Below are 12071 nucleotides of genomic sequence, written 5' to 3'. Positions count from 1 at the left end.
GTTTTACGCCATACTCAAGATTATTTCAGGTGGATGAAACCCATGACCATCCGCAGGTTGCTGCCAGACCTTCCCACATACGGCCGGGGAGGAAGCCAGCATGTCAACTTGTTGAAGTCAATACTTTAGCTACACATATTTGTTGTTTGCTCTTTTTTTTCAATTTTAGTATATTTTAAGATTTTGGTGTAAATTATACTGCTAAAGAGTTACAAGTGCATTCATCTCCCTTTGTACAGGTAATGATCTGTTTCTGGACCGTCGTATCCATGGTTACTTGGCAGCTCTACTGAGAGAATATACTAAACCTAAGCACCTGGATAAGCTGGACTTTGAGGCTGATATACCTGGCCTCACATGCTTCTATGATTTGTGAGTATTTAAAAGTTGACAGGGTACTCATGCTCCATAGCTGGGAAGGTCTTCCACCAACCTACAGATGGTCGTGGGTTCCTCCGGGCTCAGGCTAGTTTTCCTCCCACAATAATTCTGATCGCCATCATATAAGTGAAATATTTTGGAGTTTGCCAATCAAATAAATAAATAAATAAATAAATAAAACCATAATGTAGTATGCCTATTCAGACCGGGAGTTTTCTAAATTGCCCTGCTCTTTGGCCTTGGTGATGATTAGTGCTTTTTTGGTGTGATCTTGCATGAAGTTCACTGGGGACTTCCACCAGTATGACACACATCACACAAGGGAAAGTTTGCATATGCAACTTGCTGTGCCAAAAGTTTCTGGCTTACTTCACCACCTGTAAAACTGGCTGCCAGCACAGAGTGGCAGAATTCTTGAATATTGTGTTAGCAGTAATTAAATACACATATTATCCTTGAAAACTCCCAGTTTCTTAAAAGACAGAAAACTGAGAAAATGGAAAACATGATGGGGTTTTGCAATGCAGTTTGGATTATACTAAACTTCATTTCTTCTGTTACTCTTAAGACAAGAACTACCTTCAGGTATTCCTCTCTGGTTGTGCGATCACTGTGAATTCAAGTTTACATGTAGCTCATGCTGGCTTCCTATGTGATCGTAGGTGGAAAGTCTTTCAGCAACCTGCTCTACCCAGATTACTTCCAGTAATGCTGGCATCCAGCATGTATAAAAGTGAAATATTGTTGAGTAAAACACCAATCAAATCAATAAACAAATACATGTACTGTCAGGTTGACTGGTAAGCACATCTGCCGTTAAGATGGAGACCTGAGCCAAAGGTCATACTCAGAACTTCAAAGCCGGCGGTTTGGTTGGCTTGGTACTATGCTAGAGGAAATCAATTAAGTTCTGTTCCTCCCTGTATCAGCACAAATTGTCTTCGTGAGCATTAGTGTGGGTTGTCATTTGTTTATAATTCATATATTTATATGTTTAATTGGTGTCTTATGCCATACTCAAGAATATTTGGCTTATACAACGGCACCCAGCATTATGCTGAAAGGAACCCGGATATTCAGTATACCTCAAATAGCAGGTAAATAAAGTTATTAAAAAGGATTTTCCAGGGTAGTGGACAGAAATATATACATTTACAGAAATTGTACATCAGTAAGTTTGCTGCAGATGATTGCTTTGATTATTAGCTTACAACATTACCAAAATAAACTTCATCATTAGCTAGTTTATCAGAAAAATTACCATAATCAGTGATCTCATAGGTCGGATGCAATTTCAGAAAATCCTGCTCATTTGTGGCGGGCTAGTGTGAGTATCTGGGTAGAACAGTGCTAGAATCTGTGGATCTGTGACACAGTTGTATCCCCAGTGAGCTAATCAGCTAGCCAGTCTGTCCCAGATCAGTCATTAGACCCCCCCCCCCCTCTCTGCACCAAACTCTATCCATTATACATGTACATGGATCTGTGTGACTATTGATTACGCTGCCTGTCCGCTGATAGACGAGTCTGGATTCGTAGCAGATTACCGCGACAAGGCTTTAAGAGACAATCAAGAGTCTCAGCATCAATGCTGTATCAATTACATGCTGTAAATCACCATCGGGAACTTTTTTCTTTCTTCCAGAGATGTGTGTCCAGACCTGCTACCTAAGCCCTCTGGCATACATTGACTTCCCTGTGACACTATGTGCAGGTGTGCGCTATAATTTACACCCCTTCTGACCATCCACATATCACTTCCTGTTTCTAAAAAGAAATCTGAAAAAAAAAATTCCCTCCAAACACTTCAAATGAAGCTCATGTTACAGACAAGAGCCTTGAGTTTATATCTGTATATGAGTTTTTGTCTTCAACAAGTGTCGTGCCAATTCCCACCAAGCATCCATCATCTCATTCTGGACAGTTATAGCATCTTAAGTCAAACGCCCTTCTCCATATATGGAATTAGGAAGAGATTTGGTTTCTTGTGGCTATTTGTGTCTGAGGTGAATCGTAGGGTAATATATCAAGTGGGATCCATTATGAAACCAAAATTCCCTGTCATTAACACCTACATTTTTCAGAAGCTTATCATTCACACCATCATCCATGGTACACAAGACCACAACTCCTACTTGTACTTGTGCTGGACACCATTTCTCAACACCTACATCTGCTGGACACCAATCCCAAACATCTATATCCCCTGGATGCCAGTCCACAACATTTATATCCACTGGACACCAATCCTCAACATTTATATCCACTGAACACCAATCTTCAACATTTATATCCACTGAACACCAATCTGCAATACTGAACACCAATCTGCAACATTTATATCCACTGAACACCAATCTGCAATATTTATATCCACTGAACACCAGTCCACAAATCTAATTATAACTCACCAATCCACACCAATCACCAATCCACAACTGTTACACACTTGTATACATTTGCTGGACATCAATTCTCAATACCTATATTCACTAAACACCAATCCCCAACACCTGCACTCGATGCCTATATCCATTGGATTCCTATATCCATTGGACCCCAATCTTCAACACCTATTTTATTGAAAATAGGTGACACCTTCATGGACTTTATGCGAACCCTCACCACCTGGCACTATTCCTCAACACTTATGTCGACAACACCTTCATCAGCTCAATGTCAGTTCCCAACGTCTTCATCGACTTGAAAATAATTTTCGACTTCGACACATTCATCAACTCCACATATACATCTACTCAACACTTTCATCCACTCAACACCTACATCCACAACACCTTCTTCAACTCAACACCTATTTTCACAACACCTACATCCACTCAGTGCCAAACCTCAGGACCTTCATTCACTTGAAAATATTTCTCAACACCCAACACCTTCATCCACTCAATGCCTTCATCCACAACACCTTCATCAACTCAACACCTACATCCACCCACTGCCAATCCTCAATAACTTCATCCACTTGAAAATAATTCTCAACACCTTCGTCGACTCAACACCCACATCTCCAACACTTTCATCAACTCAGTGCTAATTCTCAACACATTCACCCACTTGAAAATAATTCTCAATCCTCAACAGTACCTTCATCCATTCAACACTCACATCTCCAACACTTTCATCAACTCAATGCCAATCCTCAACACATTCACCCACTTGAAAATAATTTTCAAATCCCAACTTTTCAACTCCATGAAGTGAAATAAAATCCCTGCGGCAGATCACCTGTCTTTCTGTGTCCATGCCAAAGAATTCTAGATAAGAATTTGGTTTCATGTTGTTACCCATCAGTCAATATTGGCCAAGGAGTATTGTCGTAGAGGGCAACATCTGCCAGACTTACACCTTGGCATGAGGAAGAACCCTATTGATTTTCAGCGACCTTGACCTTTTTCTTAAAGGTCATTGGGGTTATGTAGGTTTAATTTTATAGAAGACTTGACTTTGTGCTTACGTTCTTCGACTTTGTGCTTACATTCTTCGACTTTGTGCTTACATCTCTCAGGTACATAAATGTGCTCCAGCAGTATCAAGCAGTCTCCTTTGGCGACTCTCTGTTTGGCTGTTATGTCTTGGTTCCTCTGCAACAACGACACAACTTTTCTCTTAGGAAGGCGGTGTGGGGAGAGTACAACAACATCCTCAGAACACTCTTCATCCCAGTAAAGGAGGTGTGTAGCATGATTTTCTTGGAGAATTTTACCAAGCTTTATGTTTAAATTTTATTTTGTCTTACATTAAGTGAAATGTAATCATGAGCAAATTCAAGTTCAAGTCCAGCTCATGCTGGCTTCCTCTCCAGCCCTATGTGGAAGGGTCTTGCAGCAACATGTGGATGGTCGGGGTTTCTCCCATACTCGGTTTCCTCCCACCATAATGCTGGCCACCATTGTATAAGTGAAATATTCTTGCGTACAGCGTAAAACACCAATCAAATAAATAAATAAATAAAACAGGTGCCTTTATGTCATTATGATGCACAGTGTTTGGGATCAACCCCGGCCTTGCACAGGGAATATGTGGATTTCCTTGCTGTTTTTATTCCTGAGCCTCTGTGATAATAAATGGTAGATGAAGATTGTTTGTGCAGTCCAGCGATCATTGAAGCATTGTCTGTTACACATTGAACAGTTGATCAGTAACATGCCATAAATCGTCTCAGTCTGTGTTTTACGCCAGGCTCTCCATCAATAAATCTCTCTCTTCCACTTGAAAAAATATGCCATTACCAAAGTACATAAATACATGTAGCATGATAGTATACATCATCAATACCTTACATAGCAAAAATGCCACCACAGAGCACTACACAGAAACAATATGATATTTATCAGAAAGGTCTGCACACTGTACGACAGTTCAGTACTGGTTGGTTCATAATCTCAATGTACACCAGTATAGGGCAGCTGGCACAGAGCACCATGCAGCTGCTGTGGAGTACCAAATGGTTCATGATTGTGCACTACATTGTACCATGTTATCGTTGACTGTGATGTACCAAATGGTTCAGGATTGTGCACTACATTGTACCATGTCGTCGTTGACTGTGATGTACCAAATGGTTCAGGATTGTGCACTACATTGTACCATGTTGTCATTGACTATGATGTACCAAATGGTTCAGGATTGTGCACTACATTGCACCATGTCATCATTGACTGTGATGTATCAAATGGTTCAGGATTGTGCACTACATTGTACCATGTCATTGTTGACTGTGCAGTACCAAATGGTTCAGATGTCATTTAGTACTAAATTAAAATATTGTATTTAAGTTAAAGGTCAGCTTTTTTCAGGTGACACACATTGCTCGATTCTGATTGATTCATATACTAGTACCTCATAGAATTTTCTTTTTATGAAGTTTGATTAATTTCTTATCCAAAAAAATTAAGGGTTGGCATCAATAGTATCATTTTAACAGGCCAAACTCTAGGTGAAACACAATGAAATCTATAAAAATGCAAGAAAAAAAGTTGCTTAATAGAAAGTAAGTTGCATAATCGGAGGTGAAATGTCAATGGTGAAATATCCATGGTCATTCTGCCATACTAAACTTTCCTGTTTGTGCAAGTTGGCTTAATAAGCATTTCTGTGGCTGTTTCTTTTGTGAAAAAAAAGAGATATTTGATTGACAAACTAATTGGGAATTAAGATGAAATGGTAAGACCAATAAAGTTCCCCTGTGGCTTAATGATAATTTATTTCTGTATTCCATTGTGTTTGTGCATAGAAAAGCACTTGTGTAATGAGCACTAACTAATGGAGGCAGATTCTGTGACATAAATCACATTGGAAACAAGGAATTTCCCCATCGCTATGGATACCATTTGTCCCCAGTGTCTTATGCATATATATTTATATCGCAATATGTCAGAAACTTTGATAAGCTTTATGTCCTGTTAAACATACTCCTATTGAACCATCTTGTGATATGTGAGAGAATACATTAACTATATTAACCCTGGAAGGGCACAAAACTGGAACATGGATAATCTTGTATTGTCATTTGCAAATGCATCCCACAGCTTTGTGGAAGTGGCACTTAGGAGACTGCTATTACCAAGAGTTATTGCTCATGAGATCATTGGATGCCATTTTAGAAAGTCATTTTGTCATTGTGTGTTTGCACTTCCTGATTATGATTTTTTTACTGTTTTTTTTTATCTTCTGTGTTCTTCCATTATCCAGCTGTGGCATTTCTGGACAAGAGTGGAAACGCAAATCAATCGCTCTCCATAACATTTACTTAGAAATTTTATATTGATAAATGTTATCTATAAAAAAAGCTATTTTGTCAGTATATGTGGATGTATTGTTTCATGTGTATTTGATGTTGCTTTGGGACATATGATACATTAAACTGGTATCTAAATGTATTAAGTGGTGCTGTGCCAGTATAAGATATTTCATATATCTGTCGCATTGTGTAAATGACATACCACTACTTCATATAGGATTCATTCCACAGCTAAGGAAAGTATGGATGTGAAAGTGAAAGATTTGTCACATCATAAGTGCCTACTGTACATATACAATGCAGGGGCCTCTGTGGCCTGATGGTTAATGTGCTAGAGCTGCACAATGGCCCTGGTCCATCTCACCAATGCTGTCGCTGGTGGTTAGTGCTGCACCAGCTGGTTTCTTCTCTGATCGTTTGTAGGAAGGTCTGACACTGACCTTTGGACGGATATGTGTTTCCTCCAGGCTCCGCCCGGTTTCGTTTCACCATAAAACTTCCCTGTCTGGTCCACAGCAATAATCTTACAATCATCTTCTGATATGTCACATTCTTTATAGTTTTATTTTGATGATTGTGATACCATAGTTATTTTTGTTTTACTTTTCAGTTATTGGTCCCATTAAGTTATTACCTGGAACCAGAGGAAAGGAATGTTGAGTTAATTCGCCTGTACACCCAGTGCCTTTTCTCTCAGACCGTACGCCCTGTTTGGGCCCCCGTCATGTACCTTATAGCAGTTCATCATGTCAACAGGTTCATGTACACACAAGATGGCCGCCATGCAGCATTGAAGCATCTCATTATCAAGCAGCTGCTGTCTTGTCCAAATGAGGTAAGGGAAACAGCTCATAATCAAGCAGATATTCTTTTCTCAAAATAAGGTATTAAAGGAAACCGCTCGTTATCCAGCAGCTACTGCCCTCTCCAAATGAGGTAAGGGAAACCGCTGATTATCAAGACAGCTCCTGTCTTGTCCAAATGAGGTATGAGAAACAGTTATTTATCAAAACAGCTGTTGTCCTCTCTAAGCAAGGTAAGAGAAAAAGCTTATCAAAACACCTCTTGTAATAAGGTAATGAAAACAGCTCATTATAAAACGAAAGCATTTGTCCTCTCCCAAATTAGACAATAGAAACAGCTTATTATCAAACAGAAGCTGTTCTCTCCAGATGAGGGAAATAACTCATTATCAAATACAATGCAGCTGAGAGTTTGTAATGATAGTAATAAACACCCACACATATAAGCATGTACATGTAGCGCCCTTTCATGCTTTGGCTAATTGTGTTGTCAACATTTAGTTCACCAAAAATCTCCTTTAGCAAATTTGGACATGTTTATAGATATTTTACATTTGCCTAAGTTTATGAAGGAACAGAAAAAAAGAAAGAGCCATAACCAGCATTGAAGCCTACCGTAAAAACTAACCCTAGTATCTTTGATCAGGATGGTGATATTTAACAACTCCCATAGGAAATCAGTCTACTGTGTTTGGGAGAAGTCCGAAAGCTTTTGTAGATGGACTTCTAATTTAGTTGGAGCGGAAATGTCACATCTTTTGTTTCAGCGTCTTTTGTCGTGGGAGTCTAAATATAGCGAGCGGGATGTAAATTCTTGACGGGGACAAGTCCCTACAGAGCGACAAGACCTGTGATGATTTTTACAACAAGCGACCTAAACTTGTTGGCCGCTATTTTCAAGGGGGTGTCAAAGCCATACAAGTAATCACTGGTGGCTTGCTCAGCCGTGTGGTATCCCCAGCGGACATCCATTTAAAATGGCACTTTCTGACACCTTTCTGCGTAATTGTGGGACAATGTCTTCAAACTTCTAGGCTTCTCCAGTCGGTCTCTTACAAACTTATCCATCACTATTGACCCAGTTGTGAGCAGCCACGTGTAATGTAATACATGGAAACTCTTGTTGCTCGCACTGGCCATCTTTCCTTCTTGATTGATTCTCTACACATTACTGATAGCCAAAGGACTGTAGATTGCTAAAACGTTGACTTTATGCTAGAGCTACATGTACAATGACATGTATATGTAATGCCATCCTGATCTGTTGATTGAAGGAGTCAAAATATGCCTATTTAAAGGTGACAGTGCTCTTTGATTGCCAGCCATAAAATGAAGTGAGCTTATCCTTTTTTTAATGGGGTGTCCAGGTCGTAATAGTTATGGTGCTTGTGCAGCACAGTTACTCTTGAACATCTCACCTATGTGGTCACTTTTGTGACATGCTCTCGTCAGATGTCAATAAACGAGAGAAAGCAAGAAGAATCGTGTTTGCATATGTGGCAGTATCCAAATTTTTTATTGTTTATCTAAGATTTGAGTTTAATGTGGAAATGACATTACTGCAGCCCTTGCAATGATAAGCCGTTGGGTTCCTTATAACATCCTTTTAGATGTAACTCCTCCAATATCTTCTGTTGTTATGTTCTTCCTATGCTGTTTTGCTTGGCCATTTTTGTTCAGTGCATTTGTGAGGTTTTGCTGGCTAAGTTGTATAATTGTTTTGTTCAGGAAGAAACTTGCCTGTTGACTTGGATGTATGAGGTCAGCTCTGGTAGACATGACCATGACCTTTATTAATACAGCAATACAGAGTTTGTCAGGTACTTGTACCTTGATAGGTGTGGTGGTCCTCTCCTTGCTTCTCCTGGTTTCTTCCATCTCCTGGTTTCTTCCATGCTTTGCCTGGTTTCATCTACACTGCCTGGTTTCCTCCACACTTTGTCGGGTTTCCTCTACCCAGAAGCCTCACCACTGATGCACACAGGAAACAGAGCATGACATAGAACAAGAATACGTAGATATTCAGTTTTACAACCTAAATTCTAAACAGTGACATCGTATAAATTCCAGTTACATTGAACCATCACTGCAATCATTTAAGTGTTTAAGATGTTACTATTTAAACATTTACTTTAACAGTTAAAATAGAATTAAACCCTGATGTAAATTGACGAGGCCGCATTTCACCAGTTTTGTTTGACCATTAGCCAACTGTCACAATCTGATTATTCTGGTTTTACGCCCTACGGAGTAGTCATAGGACATATGACAAACTACCTCATTGTTCTCGTCATTGTTCTCAGAATACCGTCTTTTCTGTTTGGTGTCATGGAACTTGCATTCAGAAGAAAAGTAACAGGTGTATTTGGTTATTTTGTTTTAGGATTTGAAGAAACACCTGTTGTATTACAAATCCGCTGATGCGGATGCGCCGCATGGAATGACGTTGTATGAAGAGTTATCCGCTATGAGGCAGAAGCTCATTACATCAGTGAGAGACAGCAAAGAATGAACCTACTTCTATTGGCTATTTTGTCCGCGGAATCGTTATTCAGCGGAAGCAGTCAGCTTGTCTATTTGATTAGAGAAGTCTGGTTAGCAAGAAAGCCATTTTGATCTTGTAATAAGACAACATGTCTATGTCCAACGAGGTTTGCTTACTGTTGTCGGCAGTGACATTTGAGGTGTTTATAAGGATGTGCTACCATAAAGGTAGAATTCAAGATCCACGAACATCGGGTCACTTCACTCGGACGAGGCAGCGAGGTAAAAGGATAACATGACAGAGTATAGGGAAATAAACAACACAGGGCGATATTCAGAGAAGTAGGGCTGATAAAAACCGGAAATTATTGTATGTAAGACAACAGAATACTGTGCACAGCATATGGAAATTCAACAAAACCTGGTTTCTGACTTATTTATCCCTGAGTTTTATATTATCTCCCATGTTATTTTAACAATGTTTTCACCTCCGTGTGTGAGCGAGTGTACGTGTTGGTGCAAATAAAACCGCAAATGCCCGGATGTCCTTGGTCTACGGTGTAACTTAAGTCCACATGAGAGACCATGCGGGGACAGTGCACAAAAGATGAACATTACATTCACTTGTATGTCTTAATTAATTATTTAATTAATTAATTAATTGCAACGCGACACTTTTACCGACACTCAGTTGAATATATATTTAATATATGGGTGTATAGATGTAATGAATAGTGAACAATTTTGACATTAACATGCATTATTTAAAGAACATGTCAATCAACAGCCTGCGGACGATCGTGGGTTTTCCCCCGGGCTCTGTCCGGTTTCCTGCCACCATAATACCGGCCGCCGTCGTATTAGTGAAATATTCGTGAGTGTGGGGTAAAACACCAGTCAAATAAATAAATAATTGTGAACACAAATCTGGGCGCTTTTCAGATTTTCTTTTTGGCATTATACTTGTATTATTTATCTATTTGATATAGGAGTTTAATGCCGTACTCAAGAATATTTCACTTCAGGACGCCGGCCTGGATGGAGGGAACCAGGTCAAGCGCAGTGAAAACCACAGCCTTTTTGCGTGCATCAGACAAACTACCTAACTTCAAGCAGGAGCCGATCCGGTAGCAAATGGATATTTGCACGCGGCGTCATCGTTCATTGGCAGAACTTTTTGTCATTGTACATAAATGTCAATTTAAAAAAAACCAGTGCACTGCCTCTTGAAAATAATTCATACCTGCGACGCGACGTAAACGGTATGTCTTTACTTCGCATAGTATTCATGCTACAGCTTGTGACGTCATCATTCCCTAATGTACATGGTATCTGTAAGATTCCAACCCTTTCTCCATGTATGAGTGGCCAATTCGTTAATATTAACGAAACCCGTCTAACCCTAACCCTATCTCCTAACCCACACCCTAAATACCCATTTCCAGTGATGACGCCACACCCTAAATACATATTTCCAGTGATGACGTGTTTCATTACTATTCATAAATAGGCCACGTCTACCTGGAAAGGGGTTGGAATACTACCACTACCAATTTAGATACGCAGTACGCAGTGTTTTGGTTTTCTTCAGTCCACGGCAATACACCAATATATGCGCAAAGTCGATCGGGTGAACGATTGTGGAGAAAATGAAAGACAGATATGGAAAATTCTTTCCAATATAGTTGGACAAATTGGATTGCTTAGAAACGTTATTCTTGTTGATAAAGAGGCAATTCCCTCTGTGGCAGTGAGGGATAGATTTTAATGGTTTTGTACAATCTATGAAGAGGTTATTGGCAACTCTTCTGCATGAATCAAATTAATATTATATCAAAAAGTTGATGATGGCAGACAGCAATATTTATATTACCGCTCCTCTGTTGATTAAATTAGATGTCTATTAACATTTCACAAACCAGAAACGATTCCCATTTCCGAAATTTCGCTTAGAACTTTTGTTTGGTGGTAGATTCCGTATAAGTGAAATAATGCCCTGGTATTTTTGGATACTACCAGTGCGTAAGTTCAGATTGCTCATATATCACAGCACTTCATTCTAACCAATCAGGCTCGTTACCAAGGTTTTTACAGACATCCTGGCACAGTGATTTTAATCCCCAAAGCTCTAATTCTGTTAACTTGCGTGTGACAGAGAAAATAAATTAATAAAGGTGATAAATTTCTCTCCATCGATGACAGGTAGCTATGCGATTTCATAATCCAACAGGTGATAATTAATAACCAACGGCTATTATTAGCTCATCTCCCACCTGACGCAGTTAACCCGTGAACGATTCTGTTGGAATGACAGAATCCTCGTAGATCTGAAATTACAATATAAATAACCGCAGTTGCAAAATTCTTGAGTGTAACATATACCAAGGGTAATAGAAAACAGAAGTTTCTCCCAAGAACTGAATACTTCAAAATTCCAGCGATTTAGTAGAGGAAATCCACAGTCATTTGCTGTAATCTGGTCAGGACCAAGATGTTCACCATCAAACCGTGAACACTTTACTTTCGCTTCGCAAAAAGGTGAAAAAGGTCGACTCTAAGCGAATTTGAATATTCCGTATAGACTGCAAAAGTAATGTCAGTGATACATCTTTTCCCGCGCGCCATGGCGACTCAAGTCCAGG

At 39.5% G+C, this 12071-nt stretch overlaps 1 protein-coding gene across 1 annotated transcript in view; it reads left to right on the top strand.

The window, feature by feature from the left end:
• LOC135467025 (RNA polymerase II-associated protein 1-like) overlaps window positions 1-10346 on the top strand; it is a 44119-nt gene extending 33773 nt beyond the window's left edge. Inside the window, exons 29-32 of the mRNA XM_064744780.1 lie at window positions 240-372; window positions 3908-4073; window positions 6753-6977; window positions 9329-10346. Of these exons, the coding sequence (XP_064600850.1) occupies window positions 240-372; window positions 3908-4073; window positions 6753-6977; window positions 9329-9457 (653 nt within the window). The 3' untranslated portion in view covers window positions 9458-10346. The remainder of the gene's footprint in view (window positions 1-239; window positions 373-3907; window positions 4074-6752; window positions 6978-9328) is intronic.
• Window positions 10347-12071: the final 1725 nt, after the last annotated feature.

The sequence above is a fragment of the Liolophura sinensis genome, chromosome 6 (genome assembly GCF_032854445.1).
Source record: "Liolophura sinensis isolate JHLJ2023 chromosome 6, CUHK_Ljap_v2, whole genome shotgun sequence".
Classification (NCBI taxonomy): domain Eukaryota; kingdom Metazoa; phylum Mollusca; class Polyplacophora; order Chitonida; family Chitonidae; genus Liolophura; species Liolophura sinensis.
The sequence above is the reverse complement of the archived record's forward strand: the minus strand, read 5'-3'. Positions and strand labels throughout refer to the sequence as shown.